The sequence below is a fragment of the Pseudonaja textilis genome, chromosome 9, assembly GCF_049901715.1.
Source record: "Pseudonaja textilis isolate UNSWEBS1 chromosome 9, rPseTex1.2, whole genome shotgun sequence".
Taxonomy (NCBI): Eukaryota; Metazoa; Chordata; class Lepidosauria; order Squamata; family Elapidae; genus Pseudonaja; species Pseudonaja textilis.
Window position 1 is genome coordinate 15,347,330 of NC_141998.1, and position 23,996 is coordinate 15,371,325.

The following is a 23,996-nucleotide window of genomic DNA, read 5'->3' on the forward strand; positions in this document are numbered from 1 at the left end:
ACTAAAGTAGAAGGGACCATATATCATTGAGTAGATTTGTTGACTTCTCTACAATTAATTGGAGGACTGCAGAATGAAGAAAGGGGTTCTACATATGCGATCATCCACTGCATTTGCACAGCTTCTAATTCCTTATAACCACCATGAAATAAATCTTTTATTTCTCTGTTTTACATGTGGAGTAAAACCTATCACAACAGCAGTAGAATTCAAAATGGGGCCTTGATCCATCTTTTAATCCCTATCAAAAACTTCCATCAGTGTTACTATCTAGGTCCCTTTCACACATACATCAAGCCAGGGTTAGCTTTAGCCCTAATTTTCTAAATCCCCTCATAGTTACATGGATTCACACAACATGCATGCTAACACAAAACCTCGTGGTTGGATCTCCTTCCCATGCTAAACCCAAATAAATAAATGACATTATGGCTTTAATACACTGCATCAACCAAGCTCGTGTCAGATCAAACCCTAATTCAACGTAGTACCTCATGGGAAACTCACCTTGTGTACGAACTGGCTCTGACACCGGGCTAGGATCACTGAGGCCATAGGAGTTGACAGCTCGTACAAGGAAGAGGTAAATGGTGTTTGGATTCAAGCCACTGACTGTGTGCTTTTCAAGCCTGACATCATCTGCCACGGTTTGCCAAGTACTGCCTGAAGACTGACTGCAGTAGGACAGAGTTCAAAAAGGAAGAAAGAGACAGCACAGGCTTCATCTGTGCCCTTGGCATCTGATTTAGCTGCTTTAGCAACGGTCTGATTTAGCAGCAGCCTGATTTAGCAAAATTCAGAGGCAGAGGTACACTAGTAGAGCTTGATGTATGTACTTACAATGTCCCACAGTTTACTTTGGGATCAACTACCCAGTTTCCCTGAAAACAAGACTTATCCCCAAAATAAGCCCTAACATGTTTTACATGTGCCTAATATAAACCCTACCCCCCAAAATAAGACCTACTTAAGAGCCTGTACAGATGCCTCCACCCCTCAAAATTTGGTTTGGTTGCTTGCAGTGCCATAGCCACGAAGTGAGATGGGTAGTGGTGGAGTTGCCCCATGCATCAGCTTACCTCGGGGCCCCCACAGCCAGGCCTTCTGCACCCGGATAGCTGCCTCACAGTGGCAGCACTAGTACCCATGTGCAGCAAGAGCCCATGTGACTACTGGCCCACTTCTTGCTTGCGGCTGCTATGGAGGCTGAGTTGTGTCCTGGTGCCACAGCCATGAAGGAAGGCAGGTGTAGGGAAGTGGCTGCAGGGCCTGGCTGCAGGGCCCTGAGGTAAGCCAGTGCGGGGTGTGTGGGGGGGGGCAGCTCCACCCACCCTACCTCACCTCATGGCTGCAGCACTGGCATGTTGTTCAGTCTCCTCTGTGGTGGCTGCGAGCAAGCAGAAGAAGTGGGCTGGTGGCCACTCGGGGTCCTATGAATGGGGCTGTTGGAGCCACCACTGTGAAGTGAGGCAGGTGTCAGGGCCTGGCTGCAGGGCCCTCAGGTAAACTGATATAGGGCACATGGGGCAGCTCCACACACCCCACGTTGTGGTAGTGGCACTGGTGTACTGCATGGCCTCCTGCCCCACCACAAGCAAGTGGCCCTCCCATCCATGAAAAAAGACACTTCCCTGAAAATAAGCTCTAGTGCTTATTTTAGGGCTCAAAAGAAAATAAGACCCAGTCTTATTTTCAGGGAAATACGGGTAGCTATAGAAATTTAGTTTAATTTAATTTCACTAATTTTTATTCACTCTATTTAGGTATCACTGACTCCAAACAACTCTAGGTAGCTCACTGTATAACAACAAAGTTAGCACAAGTCAAAAACATAACCAACCAACCAAAATAAGTAAAAACAGATTACAAATGTAACAATAATGGGTAGAACTTTGGATGTCTACCAACAATTAGTCCACATTTTTCTTATCATGAAATGAGAAAATTAGTGGTTTCATTAAGACAAGACTATTGACAGCTTCTGACATTCTTGGACAACTATTTGGGCTCATGCAACCTCCAAACCTAATGAAGATCATTTTTTCTCTGGCTGTTGGGTTGCCCCATTAGGTCCCCAAGGACCTGGGTTACCCCCTGGCATTTTAGATTCCCCAAACTCTAGCAAAAAAGCATGGTTGTACTGTCCAGCCAGTTATAGTTAATGGGAATTGGTATAGTTACTTAGTAATTGGGAGCTATCCTGTTAAGGGAATGCATCATGGTAAATGTAGTTAAGGTTTCCTGGGAAATGTAGTCCATGTCATGTGGTCACATCTGTAATCCTGATTGGTCACTGAATTGACCCTTGATGGGTTGGGGGAGGTTTCTTCACTCTTGCCTGAACACAGCCTCATGGTAGCACCTCTACCCCTTGCTTCTACTACTACGGGATGAAATATGGGATAGAAAGATTACCATCATTTTTCAACTATGCAAAGAATTGGACATTAGATGCACCTCGACATAACTGTGAGTTACCTTGAGGATACCTAATATAATCCAATAAAAGAAACTTCGTATGGAAGAATTTGTAGAGTTATCTATCTGTCTTCATATTCAGCAAGTGAACCAAAAGACCGAATGATAGGTGCAAAGCATTCTGGGAAATTTGAAAGGGCAGGTGGATTTCAGCTACTTGCTACGCACATGACACTCTTCCCCAGTGAGGAACCAGCATTAGAAAGAGACCAGTTTTTCCAAACAGTCTCCCTGCAAGCCTTAAAAGATCTCAGTAACTGCAGAATGACTTTGCAGTTATAAGCAAAGACGTTGCAGTTATAAGCACATCCTTTTGTAGACACAAAGGAGCTGTAGACAAGATTCCCAGGGCCTTAACCACTGAATTTTAAGGTTCACAAAATTGTTGTAGAATTACTGCCCACCTTGAGTTTTCAAGGTTCAGAATTCAATGGAACTCTGATTGACAGGCTTTTGGCTCAGGTAAAGGTAAAGGTAAACAGAGACTTGGCCCTTAGCCCAACCTATTCTCCCTGCAATCAGAAAATCTATTTTTTGAGCCTTTTGACTCTGCTTCAAAGAGATGCAATTTTTTGTAGCCTTTAAATGGGATGCGGGAACAATGGGGTAATATGTTCCATGCTGGAAGCTAGAAAGAGCTGAAACTGAATGCAACTCCAGGACATTTTCATGGCTTAGAATAGGATAACTCAGAATTCAGACCAGCTCTGAATTCTAAGCTAAACACACAAGTCCACGTTAAAGAGGATTTGTAGCAGATGCCAGGCTGCCCCTAGTCTTGTGTTTCCATGTCCCTTCGTGCATGTTCCCATACAAGTCTGGATTAGTTTGCTCAATGATTTATGAAGTAGCAGGGCTACCTCCCCATTTGCCAAACCACTCAGTGTAAGTGACTTACTCAGCCACCTGCTCTTCCCCCCAAAAAAACTCCCTGTCCAGAACAGATGGCTCTGTTAGGTAAGGTGTGCAAACCACACAAAAAAGAAGAGCTTTCCTTGATGCACGCATCCCTTGATAGCTCAGCTGCAGGGAGGCGGAATCCAAACAGGGCATGTGGCGGTGGTGATGTGTGTGTCATGGGCAGGAATCACAAACAGAAGCTTAATATGGATTTAGCAGAGGAGGAAACGGGTGGTCTTGGAATGTACCAACAGCAAAAAATTTACACAGCTGCCTGGATCTGCTCTCTTGCCCTCTGAAAAACTAGCTCCAGACACAGCTGATAGATTGGGGGAGGGGGGAGAGAGGAAATAAAACAGCCCAGATCTTTATAAAGCTAAGTCTTCCTTATCAGGTGAAAGGTGGAAGTTGCCATTCTTGGATAATAGAACAGGGACCCCCCAGCCTGACTTGTGTTATGCTTCTTCTAAACTTGTGAGTAACATTCAGGGCTGAATATTGCATTTTGAATATTTTGCCAGTATGCTGGATGGAGTGAGCAGAGCTAAGAGAAACCTAAATTAAATTTACAGTTCAGCAAGGTTCAACTTTTTGCAATGAGAATTCTAATTCTGGCCCACAGCCATACATGATAAAAAAAACCCAAGGAAAGCACTAGTTTCTCCCTATTGTCCCATCTGAGCAGCACAATCTCATCTTCGTTTGCTGACTGGAACAAAACAAAATCCTGACTCGGTTTCACCACCCCTGTCAAGGGGCAGCCAGCGCAACAGGAGGCATAAGATTGCTTGACCCATGGGCTAAGGGGAGACTGAGAACCATTTTATTGCCCAAGATCCCATTACATGGCTGAAAGCAGCAGAGCAAGGCTAAAAATGTGTGTGTGTGTGTGTGTGTGTGCTCCCATCTTCCTTCTCTCTTCTCATCCAGCAAGCTGCTAGGAATAGATTGTTCTTAGAGGAGATCTGAACTAATCATTAGTAGATAATTGGTGAAATCACAGATGACATGCCATTAGGCCAAGGGCTGTAGATTGCCTAGCCTTGAACAGATGGATTAACTCTTTTATTTATTAGATTTTTATCCCACCTTTATTATGATCCTTTCCCCAACAACCACCCGGTGAGGTGGGTTGGGCTGAATGAGAGTGACTGGCCCAAAGTCACCCAGCCAACTTTCATGCCTAAGGTGGGACTAGAAATCACAGTCTCCTGGTGATTAGTGCAAAGTCTCCAAGCCCACATTTATGCCTTTCAATGCCTAAAATGGGACTAGAACTCCTGGTTTCTAGACCAGCACCTTAACCACTATACCAAATTAATTCTCCAATTTTTTTTTTCATTCTGAAATTGCCCAACTGTCTTCTTCATGCCCAACAGCATTTGGAGACACAACTCCCAAGAAACCTGTGAGTTACCTGAATGCTTCAATAATATATGAGCTGATAGGAGCACCCCCATTCCCAGGGTTTGGCTTCCAGATCAGAGCAACACTGTTCTTGGTGACATCAGTGACCAGGGGAGCTGAAGGTGGACCTGGAAGCAGGTTTGGCTCTGGAAGCTGCATCTGGAGATCTACTCCATTCTCTGGAAAACCAAATGTAGAGGATGAAGAGAACATTAGCCAGAAGGCCTTCAGGGAATACTGATCAAATCAGCTACAGAGGGTCTTTGTAGATGGTGCGCTGAATTTAGTATTGTGCACCTTGTGGTTTCTCAATGCATTTTCCATTTGCAAAGCAAAACATACATAACCTGGAACATCGATCTTCCTTTTATGAAGGTATAACGGTCTGTGCAAGGAAGTATGGACTTTCTTCATCCTGGAAATTAGGGCCCCCTACTAGCCAGGATGATATCTTAATAGAATTTACTGTCATGAGATGTGACAACAGCCATAAACTTTTATGATCTTTTTCCCACTCCAAGAAATTAGGCAACTGGTGGTTTAAGGAGACAAGAAGCCAAACATTCAAGTCTGGCAGGTTTCACATTCTTTCCAAGGATGTAGAAAGGCTGGGCATTTTTAGATTTGCTGGTTGCAAAAAAGCCATTCAGAACTGGTCACTGGGGCTACCTTTGTTTATCTAATTGTGGGCAGGATCTTTCTCTGGGACACACTAGGAGAAATGGTGTTCTGCAAACTAGGTCTGCTTGAAAGATTGAAACAGGTGTGACCAACTGTGGCAACTTTAAGACTTGTGGACTTCAACTCCCAGAATTTAGCAGCCAGAATGTCCATTTAAGACCAGAAGTCTTAAATTTGCCACTGTTGGACAACTCTGGATTAACGTCAAACTAGACCTGCATTTAATACAGAATTTTTTAAAAATTGGAAAGGCTCTTCCTTATTGGGAGCAACCATTAGGACAACCTCCTTCTATCTTAGCTATGGACTGAATAACCAAATTCTGTCTTTGTTTTTATGGCACACCTGGCACCTGCATTCCCCTCCTTGGCCCTATGTGTTTATTTTTAGAAGAAATCCAATAATCTCAATTGGGTTTAAGAGTTTGGTCTACTTCTCAGTGCTTCTGAAGTTACCCGCCCTTCCATACTCCGGCACCTCAGAACAAGCATAGTAAATATGAAGTCCCAAGTAAACCACGTTCTCCCACCCATCTCCATTCAAGGGGTCCTGTCAATGACTCACCTTGCACTGCCAGAAAGCCACTCCACCTGGTTTCACCGGTTGAGCTTGTAGCAATGCAAACATACAGCCCAGAGTCGGAGGTCTGAAACATGCCAAGGGGAGAAGCTGTTACTCCTTTCTACTCACTGCAGTTGTAGTATGGACTTTGTTGTTGGGTTTTTGTTTTTTTTTTGCCTTCAGGGAGTATGTATACTATAGCCCCTTAGATGTATACTAATAAGTGCTCATCCACAGGAGATATTGAGGAAAGAATAGGCTTGATGGAAGCTGGAGGGCATGAGACCAGCCCAGATGTCCTGGTACAGGGACTCGTTGTCTTACAACTATTTATTTAGTCACCGTTCAAACCGAAAAGTGATTTACAACCAGTCTTTGCACTTATCACTGTTGCAGCATCTCCATGGTTATGTGATCAAAATCCAGGCAGTTGGCAATGGGTATGTATTTATGGCCCTTGCAGTGGCCCAGGATCATGGGATTGACATTTGTGACTGTCCCAGGGGACTTCCAAGGATCAAAGTCAAAGGATTCGCCTTAGGACCCTGGGATTCCCTTAACTGTTTGCTTAACAGCTGTAGTTTTAAAAGAGTCATAAAATCGGAAGTAATTCACTTAACAACTATGTTACTTAGCCATGGAAATTCTGGTCCCAATTGTGGTTGTAAGTTGAGGAATACCTCTGCATCTCCCCGACCCCTTCTGCAGGTTGTGTTAGCTCTCTGAAATGCAGTTGCGGAGCACAGGAATAAATATAATAGTTTGGGTGTCATAAAAACATGCCGGCAAAGGATTCTAGCACTATATTTTTACAGACAAAGGGGAGCTGGACTCACTGTTCCCCAGGCACATTTATCCACATTGGAATTTTAACATTCGAATGCTCAGATAATCTGAAAAGCAGCAGAGAACCTGTGGCTATGTGCTAAAATCTGCAAAGATGGAAATGTGTGTTGCCATGGCTGACATCCCACCCCTTTTGAAGCGGCAGGTTTTTTAGTTGTGACACTCCAACTGCCACCTTGCGGATTTTGACCACTCTCTAGAACTGCCAACATTCGGAACAACTATTATTTTGGCCTCATTCTATCAATAGGCAACACAGAGGTACTTCTATTAATTACCTGCCTGTTATCTTTCATATTTTCCCCTCCGTCTCCCTTCTGTAGTATGGTAATTCTTAGCTCACTTGCCAGACTATTTATTTATATTTAAAACATCAGATCCTTCAGGTATGAATACAGCTGGAGGAGCTAACATACAATAATGACAACAACAATAACAATGGTTTGGTACTAAATTAAAAATGTAAGTCAAAATAAAATTAAAGTGGAACAGTTGACGAAGCCCATAAATGAAAAATAAAGTGACAGATGGAAAGAAAAGAAAGAAGCCTAACTTTGACAAAAGGAAAAAAAAAAAGTGTCTGCCTAGCACATAAAAGCAGAAGAAAGGCATTTCTACAAGAATAGAACAGAGCAGAATAGAATAGAATAACAGAGTTGGAAGGGACCTTAGAGGTCTTCTAGTCCAACCCCCTGCTTAGGCAGGAAGACCCTATACTATTTCAGACAAATGGTTGTCCAATCTCTTCTTTAAAACCTCCAGTGTTGGAGCATTTACAACCTCTGGACACAAGTTGTTCCACTGATGAATTGTTCTAACTGTCGTGAAATTCCTCCTTAGTTCTAGGTTGCTTCTCTCCTTTATTAGTTTCCATCCGTTGCTTCTTGTCCTGCCCTCAGGTGCTTTGGAGAATAGCTTGACTCCCTCTTCTTTGGGGCAGCCCCTGAGATGTCGGAACACTGCTATCACACGCTTCTTTTCATTAAACTAGACATACCCAATTCCAGCAACTGTTCTTTGTACATTTTAACCTCCAGTCCCCTAATCAGGTCTGTTGCTCTTGTCTGCACTCTTTCTAGAGTCTCAACATCCTCTTTTACATCATGGCAACCAAAACTGGACGTTGGATCTCTCACCTGAACCCTTGCTGATATTGAGGTGCCTTCATCAGAGTCTATGACAATTCACCACAGTCAACTCACCACAACCAACTTGTCATGGTCAACTTGCTGCCGGACAAGAATTACACTAGTATCAAAGAAACAGTGGGATAGAATAATTAAAGGACGGGTGCAAAAGGAGGGAGAATGAGAATGAAATGTGAATGAGAAAAATTAAAAATATGTTTTATATATTTAAGATAATTAGACTGAATTGTTCAATTGTCCCGTGGTAAGTTGGCTGTGGCGAATTGTCCCACGGCGAGCTGGCCATGGTGAGTTAGCCACATTGAGTTGGCTGTGTTGTGTTGTCCCATTCTCCTTCATCCACCTGATCCTTTTTGACAACACTGAGATGGCTGTTGCCCAAACTGACGAACACAACAAACACAACAGAGGAGCCTGCCTGACACTCAATGAACCTCTGGCTCCTGCTTGCCTCACTCTAATTGGCAGCATTCTCCAGGATCTTTCTCTCTCTCCCTCTTGAACTTCACCTTCATGCTTGGAGCTTCAGAGTCAGAAGCTGGACTCTTCTGTGTACAGGTAGTCCTCGACTTACAACAATTCATTTAGTTTGAAATTGTAATAGCACTGAAAAAAGTGACTTAGGACTATTTTTCACATTTGCAAACTGTTTGTAGCATCCCCCGTGGTCACATGATCAGAATTCAGATGATTGGCAACTGACTCATAGTTATGACTGTTGCCATGCTCCGTGTCATGTGATCTACTTTTATGACCTTCTGACAAGCAAAGTCAGTAGGGAAGCCAGATTCACTTAACAACAGTGTTGCTAACTTAACAATTGCAGGGATTCACTTAACAAATGTGGCAAGAAAGGTTGTAAAATGGAACAAAACTCACATAACAACTATCTCACCTAGCCACAGAAATTTGGGGCTCAATGTGGTCGTATGTCAAGGACTACCTGTATAAAGCATATATTTTACCACTAAGCTATGGTTCCTCCCAACCTTACAATGAGCAAAAGCCAAGAACTAGAGTTTGTGAGCAAGTAGTTGCTAGTTGTGTTGATGATCATAGAGACAAAAGGAAGGGGTTCCTTTCATGTCTTCACCTGGTGGGCTCTGTGATTTGAAGGCCACTGACTTGCTTTCCCCTATGTATCAGAAGGGCCTGATGAAGACAACTCATCCTGGGGGGACCATTAATTCATGTTAGTCTTCTGAACCACCTGACAGTTCTAATTTTTTCCTGGGCAAAGCGCCACAACTGCTATCAAACAATGCTATTAGGTGCTCTGGGATCCAGTTGATGCATTAACCTCCTGACTCTGACACAATGAAAGCACAAAACTAACGTGAAATATTTCACTCCCTGCTGCCTGCTGGCATTAATTTTTAAACAAATGTTTAGCATTTGGTCTCTGTTTTGATAAGTAATTCATGAATAACTTTCACATTACCCTGTCACTGTATTTGACTCTAGTGCATGAAAAAGCAGATTGGACTCGCCCAGATTGGAATTGTTATAAGGAAATGCAATGCGTAATGCTATGAACTCTAAAATGTTTAGCTAAGATCTTGTAATGTGGGAGGGATTGTCCCCTTGTCTCTGGGCTTTTACACTACATCTGCCTCAATTCAAGATTCAAATTATGCAACAGGAAAATCAGATGCTCAGAGCCACAGCTCGATGGCAGAATCCTTGCTCTATAAGCAGAAGGTTGCAGGTTCCATTTCTAGAATCATTGACTACAGAAGAATCACAATCTTTGTTGCTGCCCTTGTTGAGAGTTGTATCAGTGCAACTCTTCCTAGCAACATTTGCATGATGGGTGGAGCCATTCCCATTGTGAATTGGACTTTTAAAACTGGAAGCATCTGCAATTGATGGAAAATTGCCTTGACCTTTAGCTTTGCAAAGCTACTTCGACTTATAGAATATATAACAAATGGCTTAAGCCAAATCTAACTGATACGTGTTTATGAGCAGGCTGGAGTCAGGGATATTAGGTGGGTGAAAATGACAAGTCCTCATGCCATAATAAGTGTGTTCCTTTTCAAAATGCAACAAAAGTCTTTGTTGGTTTTCCTACCTGAATGAATGTCCTGGATGTATCTTCTTCATATGTGGGATCTGGCTCTAGAGGGCCATCAGAACAGCATGAAAGCAAACGCTTTGTGATCCCCATGCCTGCCTTTACGCAGAGAATGATTTTTTGCCCAACTATCAATCTGTTCAAAGCTATCAAATTATGTTGATGCATTATATCCACTGCAATGCATTTATAACAGCAGGGTGGTTTACAGCCCCCATCTCCCAATGGAATGAGCATCTCTTGGCATCTTTACATCTACAAAACACACATGCACACACCTCCTTCTTCTGCAGTATTGTAAATATTCATAAATTAACTTATACTGAGGGTGATTATGTGAAAGTGCTGAGAGACTTTAGACTCACTGAATCAGTAGGAAATTGAAACCGTTAACCAAGTGTGATTGTAATGCATCAAAATGTATACAATGCTTCACTGGGGAAATAGTTAATTTCTGAAAAGAGGTAAACAAGCAAGACACAAACATTTGTCTTGCCAACTGTTAAGATGCTTTTCAACTGGAAGGCCCTCCTACAGAAATATTGTGAGACCTCTGGCTTTATCGCAGCTTTCCACATGTGTTAGAACTGTATCTACAAGATTTAGCAACTAACACTTCCAACACCACATCAGGCAGCATGTTGGTGAAGGTATATATAGATGACAGGGTGTTGACACTGGTTAATGAACATTCTCTTTTGCACAGGACAGGAAAACTATATAATGAAGACTAATTAGAAGACAGGTCCACCACAATGGTTACTATTAATAAGAGGTTTTGCTTCTATCTTTTTTGAAGGTCTAGGTCTCGTTGTTTAATTTCCAGAATGGCTCTCCAAGGTCCTGACATCATCAGCGTTTGGGTTAATTGGCCCCAATAATTCATTTCCAAGATTATGCTTTCCTTCCAAGAACTGCATTTATCAGTTGGGACTAGTGGGTGAAAGTACTATCAAAGGAAATTTACTTTAGCCAATACTTGATTCAACAAGGTAACCAAAGTTGAGTCCCTACCAAAATGCATTAAACCCACAATCAAAACTATCTAAGGAGACTTCATGGACAAAAGTAGACAAGAACCAGATTGAATTTCTCTTTGAAAAACTATTAAATCTAGAATCCAGAATGTCAGCCCTGTTATACCAAGTAGAGCCATGTTCAGATATTGATTATTACACTGTGGCTCTTCTGATGTTCTGCTGATTGGGCCTAAAATGTCACAGAAGCTGGATTCATGTGTTGCATAAAAACACAGCTGGAGAAAAACAGAAGAGCTTGCTTCACTCAGCACAGGAAGCCATAAAACATGGGTTTATAAACTGCATTATATACTAAAAAACCCAGTTAATATCTAGGATTGGGTGATCATGCCCATGGATATAGGAGGTTTTGTTGAAGATTCCAGAGCTTCTTAAGTATTTATTACTGGAATTCAGTAACCAAAGTATAGTTTTCTCTAATGTGATCTTTAACACTTAAAATAAGCAAATTAAATCTCTAGAAATATCTTAAAGAATATATTTAGGTTTTTTTTTAAAAGCCACATCCCCAAATATCATTCCAGGAAGCAAAACAATGTCCCTCTCTGAACTAAGATATTCCTGGTTTAGAAATTCAGCTTTGAACATGAACCACAAACAGTAGTATAACTGAATTGATTCTATCATTGCACTGAGGCAATTATTGTTTTCTGAAAAGATTAAAGTGACTGGACAGTAAATAACTTTGGCTAGAGAACCCTGGTTAAAAAGACTTAATTACAATTGAGTTCTTGGCAGAAAGTTATGTTATAACTTTGCTCATAATGGCATTTGCCACAAAATGGTTTTCAGATTCAGCTGCATTGCAAAGGGATTGATTTGGCAGGCGTTGTTCTTTGTTAACTGATATTTACTTTGTTAAGGATAAGAAAATTGCATTCAGCTGTTTTTAGCCAGTAAAACAAAGGAACTGCTTATTGCCTGTTAACAACATTAATTTCTTAATAAGTACGCAGTAGCTTATGGGCCCATTCTCTATGTTAGCTTTCAGGAGTATTTAAGAATTCTTTTTCAACTTCTGAACCATGCAATTACAGTCTCTCTTTTATTGAGTAATTTCATTACTGAGCTATTTAGCACAGTTATGAAAGCAAGCAATTTAATCCCTAGCTAGGTTGTGGCATTCAATTACTAGCTGGCTAGTTCACTAGAGAGATTGAATTTTCCCAGATACAAGAAGTCATGAGCTGGGAGGAAGATCAGAGGGTTCACAAAATTCAAAAATACTACAACTGGGAGAAGGAAGGGAAAGAACATAATCTCATATTGACTTGATTGCATAAAAATAGTCATGTCAAATGGTTCACTGGGAAGGTAATGGGTTGAATCCAGTGGAAATTTTACCAAGAATATCTGTAAGGCAATTGGCCTACATGATTCCTAAGATGTACCTTATTTGGTTTGAATTTGGCTTAGCACGTTGGGTGAACTAGAATGGGCATTTGGAGACCTGGTGGTGCAGTATTGCAGGCAAATGCAGTATTGCAGGCAAACTTTGCCCACAGCATGGAGTTTGATCTTGATGGGGCTCAAGGTTGACTTGCCTTTCATCCTTCTGAGGTTGCTAAAATGAGGAACCAGATTGTTGGGGGCAATATGCAAATAATGCTTTTATATTGTAAACAGCCCAGAGTGTCCATTAAAGCACTATGGGGTCGTATATAATTCTAAGTGCTATTGCTACTAATGAGTTTTCCAGTCAATTCTGGTTTATCCTGCAAATCATGGCAAAGCAAATTATGACAGCATAATGAATGAATCCTAGCAGGTAGTCCACTACTGGTGAGGTAAAAGTGGAGAAAGTACAGAAGAAGCAAAGGCAAAGCAAGAGACAAAGGAAAGCCAGAAGAAGGGGGAGTTAATGGGAGCAAAAACAACCAGGTTGGCCATTGTCCAGTAGCTTTTGACCCATGATTCTGGTGCCTTGGAAATCATGACAGAGGTCCTTCTACTTGCAATGTCTATTGGGATATACAGTATAGAAGCAACTTATAAGTCCACTAGTACTGAGACTCTCAGAAAAAAATGTATTTAAAGTTACCCAATACCTTATAGATATGAGTTCATACATAACAGTTGCAAAGTATTTTTTATATTGCTATTGTGTTGTGGTTGTAACTCTACAGATTGCATCAGGCTAATCTTATTATCTGATTTTGCTGAGGGTTTTGTTGCATTGGAGGATTGGCCAATGGCCTTAATAAAATATATTGCTGCTGTTGTAGGTACCATGGGAAAGGAGAGTAGAAGTGGAGAGCAGAAATGCTCTGAAGGAAGCATTTGGCTGAAGAATTGGGAAAGGATTGGTCTGAAGACAGATTTGAAATGAGGGCTGGAAGGAGCTGGTGGACCCCAAGGGGAATGAAGAAGTTCAAGTTAGAGACATTCAATCTTAGTTTTTGAAGAAATGTTGCAGCATCTAAGACCCTTCCTTACACAATTTCCTTTTGCTCTCGTAACCATGTAAAAAATGGTGTTTTACCGTTTGCTCTACTTTTACACATGCAAACTATCAGAAGAAGAAGAAAAAATATGATTGTAGCTATGGTTTTCAAAGAAAAAGCAAGCAGCTATACAATATTTGTGAATGTCCTTGTACATTACTGAAAGACAGATTTCACCCTGGCAATTTTACCTCACTTCAAAGAAATAAATAGGCTGTTATCCTATACCTTCATCAGAACATCTCTACCTATCCAAAGCCCAATTAAAAGTGCCTGGAAAAGGTAACCTGGACATTCTCCCTTTCCTGATTTGTTGCCACTGTGCAAAGGCGAATCTTCTCAACTCAAACACCCCTGAGATAAGAAAGCAAATGCAACAGGCACAGCAAGGTCCTCCCATCAGTCATGTCACATGCATGGCTGGGAAACTGTGGGAAAACCCAAAAAACATTCTGGTGGGTCTACTCCAAGGGAGAAGGAAGAATGTTGCTTATTTTAGAAACGATAGAAAATATTTGTAGCTTGGGTGGTAGATGGTGGTGGTGGTTATCTTCTACAAGGTTACTGTTTAGCTTCCAAACATTTCCTCACCAGGCTGATGTCATCCTCAACGGGATCTCACACATAGCATGACCAGCCAGTCAAATGACCCACCAATCACATGACCACATGAGATCAATGTAAGCGGTGAAGAACTGGAACAAGATGCTCCAACCGAAGGCCCACTGAGGATGTTACGTACCTAGCTTGGTGACGAAATGTTCAGAAGAGAACAAACCACCACCAACATTACTTATTTTGTCTAAGGGAGGGTTATCGTACCTGCAGATTTGTAATCTGTAACGTTCCATTGTCCAACAGGCTCATTCTTGGATCACTGCCCACAATCCGCTGTCCATCTTTCAGCCACTGGATGCTGGGGAGGGGGTTCCCAGTCACGTGACACTGTAGCAGCGCTGTAGATTCTATGGCAAGGGTTTGATTCACGGGACCCCGGCGAATAATTGGTGGAATGCGATCAGTTGTTACTTCATGCAAGACAAAACCAAGACAGCACATCATTAGGAACAGAGACTCTTACCAATACACTTGTTTCTGGGGTTTTTTATTCACTTCTTACGTGATATTTTTAAGTGGAGTGAACGGGGGACTGATCTTTCCTGCATTTCAAAAGCCTTCTTGACAGATCCTTACCAGCATCTGAGCTACAGGTGATGACATTCAAATCTACCAGCTTGTTTAGTAACATGTAATTAAGCAGTCAATTAAGGGCAAGGCACTAATTGATTACCTGGAGTTGTACTGCCGGAAAGTGACAAAAAGCAATGAAGGTGTCGATGTACACCTTTGATGTAACCCATCACCTGTCTGATCTGAGAGAGGCAAGAAGAGTTTCTAATGAAAAGCAGAAGTTTTTCTCTTGTAGCTTGTTATGGATAGTCCTCAACTTACAACAGTTCATTTAGTGACCGTTCAAAATTACAACAGCACTGAAAAAGGTGGTTTTCACATTTCCCTTGCAGCATCCCCCTGGTCATGGGATGCAAATTCAAATGCTTGGCCATTGGCTCATGTTTATGAAGGTTGCCTTGTCCTGGGGTCACATGATCACCTTTTGCGACCTTCTGACAAGCCAAGTCAATGGGGAAGCCAGAATCACTTCACAGCCGGCTTACTGACTTAACAACTGCAATGATTCATTTAACAACTGTGGCAAGAAAGGTTGCAAAATGGGGCAAACCTCAGAAATTTGGGGCTCAATTGTGGTTGTAAGTCGAGGAATACTTGCACTGTATTTTATTTTAGTACCAACCTCTTCCCAAATTGAGTGAAGACACAGACATTTCTTTGAACAGCAGGTTAGAAGATAACTGGAAGAATCACAGAACCGCTGTGCATGACTGGCAGACTGGGACCAATTAAAGCAGGCACCAAGAATCCCAAAACGCTGAAATAATATTTATTGTAGAAAAGGGACAAACCCATTATGAAAGAATTCCACAATTGCTGTGCACTGAATATGAGGTGCATTTATATTGCAATCGCAATTCAAATTCTTAATTCTCACACCCTTTTCTCCTGCCTGCTGTACATAAAGGACTAGATGTGGCTCTGTAGATTCAATTTTCATCTGTGCCTTGCTGGACAGTTTCTACTTAATCTGATTTGCCTCTCCACATTAACCTTATTTTGATCAGGTGGACAAAAGGACTTCAGATCTAAGTTGTTAGCAATGCAGCTTCTGTTGGGTGCTCTCCAAGTTAGTGGGTCCTCACTCTTGGCAGTACATCATTGAAATGTTTCCGGGGATGTTCAGTTCTTCCCTTTTCAAAATGTCTCTGATGGTCACCAGGAGCATTATGGGTAATTTAAATCAGTGGGGGTCCAGGGGAGGAGTGAACAACAGCAAGATCATCCCGATCTATATTGACTGTTTCCTAGTATGAGTTGATTGCTTATTGTACCCTATGACTATTATTAAGTGTTGTACCTGATGATTCTCGACTCCTGATGAATGTATCTTTTCTTTTATGTACACTGAGAACATTTGCACCAAGACAAATTCCTTGTGTGTCCAATCACACTTGGCCAATAAAAGAATTCTATTCTATTCTAGTCTATCATCTGGTAGCATTAAGTAGCAGGGAGAGTTACCCGCGCCTTTTCCTTTGATGTTTTCTAGGCACACGTTTCCTTCTCTTAGAAGACAGAACTGTGTGTGAACTACATAAAATATTTTGAATCTCCTAAACAAGCTGTGGCTATCAGATGGGATGATGGCTCCTCTCCCATGCCAACAAGGAAACAAGATCTAACTGCCTTCTTGACTTCTACTCAGATGGTGAAGTGTTCTTTGCAAGCACAAACTTGGCCATGGCCCCTTGTTCAAGAGTGCCAGGGATTTTGGGAGTGAGAGCCGCACACCCTCACAGTGATGCAAGATTCATAATGTCTCCTTCACACATGCTGTTAGCACAAAATGTTAAATCTGCATGTGTGAATCATGTCTGTGGGATGCAAAGTTGCAGAGAAGGGGAGACAATAGTTAGAGATGATTTAGCACTGTAAGCGGAGTGAACACAATGAAGTGCCTGGCTTTGCTTTCCTTGCTGTCCCCTCAGTCATCAAAATGGAGCCATTATTTCTTTTTACACATAAATTGTTTGCTATAGAAGAAGAAAACGCATTAAACTATTTCTTGTGCAGAGAATAGGACCAAGGTAGAATTAACATTGCAGAAATACATACTCCTTTTCTTCACCCCAGCCTTGCAACCCCTCTAGAATTTGCCTCCTATTGGAACAAAGTTAAAGACATATGTAATCAGCCAATGATATGAAACATTCAGCTGAGATCTAATAGTGATAAATCAGTTTGACTGCTGTTAAATAATTTTGCTCAATACGTTGCTTATGTTAGAAGTGTTTGCCTAACATCTGCACAGACATTGAAAAAGATGAGAGATATTTAGAACCATATACAGTACTCTAATTTCCAAGACCTGTGTAAAATATATAAATATATATGTAAATGTATATATGAAAGAAAACTCGTGTTCTTTGATTTTACATGCAAATGTGTGCAACACTCCTAGCTGTTTAATCATGTGCTATGATGTGCTGAAAGAGGATCGAACGGAAGAATCAAACTTGCCTTCTGTCCTTATCATTCAATCTAGTCACTGCCAAATTAAAGCATTTCTAAAGTCCCCTTCATAGTTCATTCTGCAAGGATTCCAGACTTCATGATAACCTGCACTATATAGTCCTCAATTTATGATCACAATTGAGCCCAAATTTTCTGTTGTTAAGTGAGCCATTTGTTAAATGAGTTTTGCCCCATTTTAAGACCTTTCTTGCCATAGCCGTTAAGTGAATCATGGCAGTTGATCAGTCAGTAAGCCAGTTGTTAAGTGAATCTGGCTTCTCCATTGACTTTGCTTGTCAGAAGGTCACAAGAAATGATCACATGACTTTATGAACCAATTTCTAAGCACCTGAACTTTGATCACATGATCACGGGGAAGTTACAAACTGTGAAAAACATTCATAAGTCACATTTTTCAGTGCCGTTGTAACTTTGAATGGTCACTAAATGAATGGTTGTAAATGGAGGTCTATACGTAGAAAATCTCTTTTCTTTCAATGAAGGGCGACCATTTGGGTACCATGCTGGGAAGGACTAGAACAAGCTATGAGTCCTGCTAGAGGCAACGTGGGTAGTGATAGTGGGGAACCAACTTCTCCTTAATGCTGCCTCTATCAGTTGTTCTCTTTCCCAAGATGCACAAGAGCAATAAAAATTAAAAATATCATAATTCAGATTATATCATCTTCTGCATTATGACACTTGCATTTCACCTTCCCTGATAAATCAAAATGAGATGATGATTTCTGGAGACATCTCCCCAAAATAACCCAGGGAGATGATTCACACTGAGAAATAGCAACTGGCCCAAAGTCACCTGGCACACTTCATGATGGAGTGGGGATCTACTTGGTCCCAATCAAAAACCTTAACCACTGTAATGAACCAGGGCATGACACAAAAATAACAAAGTCACAAAAGTAGAATAAATTCCCTTTAACACCTCCAACTTGGCTCCAATGTCCAATTATCCTTGGCTGGATAACAAATTCTTCAAAAAAACAGTCTACGAAGGGCAGAAATGCAGTCCGAATCCAAAGTGAAGATAATTAGAAATAAAAAAACCAACACAAACCACACTGAAGTAATTAACACGGTGGGCCAAGATGATAAATTGCAGACTTTCAAAGGATAACTCAGCACCCACAGTTGGGAGGATGCCAAAACCCAGATAAGCCTTGACCAAGATAATGCACACTTTGCTTCCAGCAGGGAGCTGGACACATATCCTGTTCTCCCAGCTGCAACTAATGAAAGGGATCAGGGCCTTCTTCTCTCTCATAAGCCACGTTGCTCCCTTATCCATTTGTTCCTGCATGCCCTAGGGTGAAGAGGGGATGGTCTTCCTCTGAATGCCCAGCCGGCCTGTGCCCTTCCCCCGTTTCTTCCACAGCCACCGGAGCCACACTCCCACTCTCTGTCAGCTCCTCAATCTCTCCCTCAGAATCAGACTTCAACAAGGGCATAACAACCACTACATTATGCTATATCTTCAATGGATGATACACAATCTGCTATCATCCACAACTCAGCTCTTCTAGTGGTATAAGTAAATTAATACCCCTCATTAGTCATCTTCAGATCTGTGTTTGGGGGATGGGAATAGCTTGGTGGAAGAGCACATTTTGCACGCAAACAAAATTGTACTTTCAATGCACTGCATCTCCAGGTAAGACTGAGAAAGGCTCTGCTTGAGGTCTAGGAGTTAAGTTGTGTCTCATGGTGCTGGTCTCTATGTCTAAAGTCAGGATAATCCTGTGATTACCCATATCTGTTAGATTTGCTCTTTCCTTTAACCACGGTCCATTCTTGGTGTCAGGGAAGTTTGTCCTCACAAGCTCTCAGATAAAGTATTCTAGACCACAGCTATGTGCTGCTCATTGTTTAAATGGGAAGAAGCTATTAGTCATGATCATGCTTTTTCTTCTCTGTCCACTCTCTCCACGGAATTTCTTCATTTATTAACTAGGTTCACACCAGTGGTGGGATTCCAAATTTCTTACTACCGGTTCTGTGGGTGTGGCTTGGTGGGCATGGCATGGCTTGGTCGGAAGGATACTGTAAAATCTCCATCCCCTCCCCACCCCACTAACCTGCTTTCCAGCTCCGTTTTCCTGTGCAGGGCAATAAAAGAAGACCCAGCCAATCAGCTGGGACTTGGGAGGCAGAGAATGGATGGGCGTGGAACCAGTCGGATGTGGTATTGGCTAGTTCTCCGAACTACTCAAAATGTCTGCTACCGGTGGTTCTCCAGAATTGGTCAGAACCTGCTGAATACCACTTCTGGTTCACACCTTATGTCAAGTCATAGCTTTGGCTTAGTATGTTCTCAGCCACTGTGGATCATAAACCATGGTTTATAGCTCAGGATGATGTGTGAACCTCCCACTACAGTTTGTTCAATATGGCATGATTAAAACAGGTCATGACTTTGCTTGAGGTATTAACCCAACCACTGACAGAGGTCATCACCAATTGAATTGGTGTCAATGGCAGAACTGATCCAGCACTGTTTCATTATTCTAGCCATTGTCTATCCACTGCAACACGAAGGCCTTTCTCGCATATATCCAACCAATACAGTTCCAACCAATTTCGTCAAATACATATTTAGAAACAAAAGAATTTTTTATAAGCTGTAAAATAAGCCAGCAACTGGGCTATCCAAATCAACAACCCACGCCTTAGTTGAGAAGTCTTTCGTTCTTCTCCAAGCACTCGGTGTCAGTGCCAATTTTATGGTGGATCAATCTGATTGATCAGTTGCGCTGGAGGGTGCTTGCTCTGACAGTATGAGCAATGACACTAAATAACTACTTTATTGAACACAGGCGAAACTGAAGCGTATGAGCAGAGGGAGAAGAGGGGAAAGAGAACTGTGGGTGGGCAGGAAGGGGTTACTTGAAGGATTATAAGAGCACCTCTGTCCTCAGAGAAACAGCCACTAATCGAAGCTGAAATATTATCCGACTTCTTTCGGTCAGCATACTGACACAAACATTTGCTGGAAGTAAAAGGAAGTGATGGGGTTTTCTAAAGAGAGCTGGACTGCAGGACTGGAGAAGCAAAATGCAATGGGATCAGAAATAAAAGGCAGCCATGTGGAAAGAACACATTTAGACTTTCATCCATCCATCCACAATACAATGTTCCATATCAACCCTTCCTGACTTCCCATTCCCGCCCCCTCAAGTATGTTTTCTATGGCTGCTAAGCACATTCAGCTCCTACTGAGATACTCTAGGATTCCCTCCCCAGCTCCATCTCAGATTTTCTCTCCATCCCCCGTTAAACTGCCAGGCTTTGGGCTTCTCCCAGCCTGCTGATAATGCTCTTTAGTGCGCTGATGATGTCCTGCTTGCTTTATCCTAATGCTAATGGGAAATTTTGGAGAAACAGAGGGCAATCTGTTCTCTCCTCCATCTTCTAGGAATCTGACTAGTCCAGGATTTCGTGGGCCTTTGGGTTAATGCTCTTGGAATTCCTTATGTTGTTTTAAGTTTCCCTTTATAAAAGCACCATGTCTACCTAAAAAGTGGCAGAAAAATAAATGCTATTGCATTTGGTGCCCTGAAGTTTTAGAGGCAGTGTTTCAGAAGCGTTTCATAAACAGCCGGGAATGGCTCTTTTTAATTTTACTAATATTTTTCAGGGTGATTTGAAAAATGTGCATTGGTCTGTATAGGAAGCTTTTTTTTTTTAAAAAAGATCAACTAGTCAAGGAACGCCGCCCTAGAGTTTTCAGATCAGCAGACAGCCTGCAAACCCAGATCATATTGTAATTAGTTATTCTCTGTACTTAAAAATCATCTATTGTTCCCTAAAGGATCGCTAAGGCGGCTTACAAACTGCATGGAACTGGATATCATTCGCCTTTGGATCTGAGCCAAAAATTTCCTGGACAGATAAAGTGATTCTCATTCAGGCCCACTTTTATTCCACTGTGGGCTGGAAAGTAATTTTGTGAAGGGGAAAGTTCAAAAGCAAATGCCCCCTTTTGATGTGGCTGTCTCCTCATACTTGGCTGTCACTGTGATTAATGCCCACAATTAAGAGGTAGGCTTAGCTTTGATTTCCTGCCACTAAAGAAAACATAAAAAGACTAGATTAAGCAGGTTTTGCCCCCACATATTTGGTGATTTCTTAAATTGCAAAGATGAGTAAATATTTATACGTCTGAAGTCTTAATTTTGACTGAAGTAGGACAACATCCTTCTACTTGGTGTTAGGTTGCACACTGTATTCTAAAATTCCCCACAGCTTTTCCCTCAAAAATAATTGAAAAGCTGAAATCTTCTGAGATTGTTGAGTCTTAGGTGATTATGACTTTCTCACATGAGATCTGGAGGACAATGATTTTAATCATGCAAATTCTGGCAAGCATATTATTATTTATTTGTATCTTACCTTTCTTATTTGTACAAATAACTCACAAGGTGGCAACAACCACTCTGTGAGGTGAGTACAGCTGAGAGAGAATGATTGGCTCAAAGTCACCTATCTAGCTTTCATGCTTAAGGCAGGGCTAGAACTCGCTGTCTCCTGGTGATTGGCCCCAAATCACCCAGCTGTCTTTCATACCTAAGGTAGAACTAGAACTCACAGACTCACGCTTCCTGGTGTTTTAACCACTAACCACAGTGACTCTTGTGAGATTTCAGCTAAGTTGGGGGAGAAACCAGAGCTATTATATAACACTGCATGATGGTACCTGGAGCTTGAAAATATCACCAACCTCTGCTCCTATACATAAACAGCTTGCCTGATTTACTGCCCTTCTTAGCAGCAAATTGTCAGAGGCAAAAAGAAAAGAAAAGAAAAAAGCATCAGTGTTAGGTTATCGTGCCAGTTTCCTGAAAGAGGCATCTTTCTATTCCCCAGATGCTCAACCAAAGAAGTGGCCAAACTCCATCAGCCCAGCGAGCTACCTGCTCTGCCCATTATTTACAGCCCTAATTACTCTCCATCGACTGGGAAATAGCAAACAGACAAAGGGCAATGAAAAGTTCACACACAATTGAATTTCCCGGTAACAGTCAGCAGTGAAAGTGTGCACAAGGCGAAGAAGGAAGGGGGCCGAAAAATCAATCATGGCAAAGGAGCTGGCTTCAGACGGACACATCTGTTGCCCCTGCCAAGCTTTGAGCATGAGGGACATGCACCCGTCGCGCATGAAGGGGGTTGATCATTGGTTCTTCCTCCCTCTCCACCCCAGCTGCCCTGCCAGATCTCCCATGCAGGAGAGAAACTGTGTGATGTCTTTAGTGACATGCATGGGTGCAATCATCAAGACGTTGCAGGAGCCCAGATTCTGAAGCCTCGAGCTCCACACGCTAGAGGTAGAGGAGGGTACGGGAGCCAATTGGCTCTTAGGCTCAGCTGACTCGCTAATGCCTCCCTAGTAGACTCTGGGCACTCAACTCTTCTTCTTTTTTTTAAAAAAAAAAGAAAGTATTGCTTTGTGTAATTTTTTTTAAACAAGTGACACAAAAGAGCCCCATCTCCTGCCCAGTGTGCTAGAGCAGTTTAGGAAGAATATGCCTCTTTCTGTTGCCTTAGAAACCCAGCTGGTGATTCTGCAACTAAATGAGGATTTCAGGTTACAAACTCCTTTGTCTTCTTAATCTCTTCCAATTGTCCACCACCAATGGGTCAGGTATTCCCATTTTAAAAAAAGGGGGGGGGGCAGAGGAGGCCTCTAATCAGGATAAAGAATTGGTATAGAGAGGAAAGCCCTAGAGAAGAGTGCAAAACCTTTGATTTCCAGATCATTAGTTCTACAAGGTAATAACTCAGCCAAGCTTATTTGCAGCTGGAATGGATAAAGTGGGTATTAGCTGGAGCAACAGAGTCTTGGGGCCATGATACAATGCCTAACATCCTCCTGCAAGAGCCAGAGCCAGATGTTCTAGAAACAGCATTGTGAGCTTCTGGAATTCTCAAGATTGACAATGGCTGGGATGGAATCTAATGATACCTTGAAACTCTGTTGCCTAGCCTTCATATGATTTAGACCAGTGTTTCTGAACTTTACTGTAGGAGTAGAGCAAGCTAAGTTGGAAGGCAGGGTTAAATGTGTCATTAGTTTGGAATCATTACATTGCCGCAAGAGACCAAAGTCTCACCCCCCCGCCCCCGAATTCTGTTGACCCTTATCTAGCACCAATTTAGCTTTGACCATTAGTTGACTAGATTCTTGTGTATAGGTATTAATAATAAATTCTTCTGTGCTTTGAACTCTATAAATATTCCTGGTTATTTGCAGCTGACACTTATTGACTTTAAGCTAACAGAGTAACAGAGTTGGAAGAAGACCTTGGAGGTTTTCAAGTCCAATCCACTGCTCAAGCAGGAAACCTTACACATTTCAGACAAATAGCTGTCCAAGGTCTTCTTAAAAAACCTTCAGTGATGGAGAATCCACAACTTCTGGAAGCAAGCTGTTCCACTGGTTAATTGTTCTCACTGTCAGGAAAGTTCTCCTTAATTCTAGGTGGTCCTTGATTGGTTTCTATCCTTCTATTGTCCTTGTCCTGCCTTCTAGTGCTTTGGAGAATAGGCTGACTCCTCTTCTGTGTCTCAGCACCTCAAATATTGGAGCACTACTAGTCCTTCTCTTCATTAGACTAGCCATGCCCAGTTCCTGCAACCATTCTTCATATGTTTTAGCCTCCAGTCTCCTAATCTGCTTTGTTGCTCTTCTCTACACTCTTTCTAGAGTCTCAGTGTTTTTTTTTAATATCCTGCTGACTGGGGAATTCTGGGA

General features: G+C 41.9%; 1 protein-coding gene across 3 annotated transcripts in view; it reads right to left on the reverse strand.

The window, feature by feature from the left end:
• The window catches only part of ROBO3 (roundabout guidance receptor 3), a 181,043-nt gene that overhangs the window by 20,866 nt on the left and 136,181 nt on the right, over positions 1–23,996 (reverse strand). For all 3 annotated transcript variants that reach the window (XM_087939008.1, XM_026718015.2, XM_026718014.2), the window contains 4 exons: positions 14,405–14,610; positions 6,031–6,112; positions 4,796–4,964; positions 508–674 (listed from right to left, as the gene is read on the reverse strand). In XM_087939008.1, the coding sequence (XP_087795134.1) occupies positions 508–674; positions 4,796–4,964; positions 6,031–6,112; positions 14,405–14,610 (624 nt within the window). The remainder of the gene's footprint in view (positions 1–507; positions 675–4,795; positions 4,965–6,030; positions 6,113–14,404; positions 14,611–23,996) is intronic.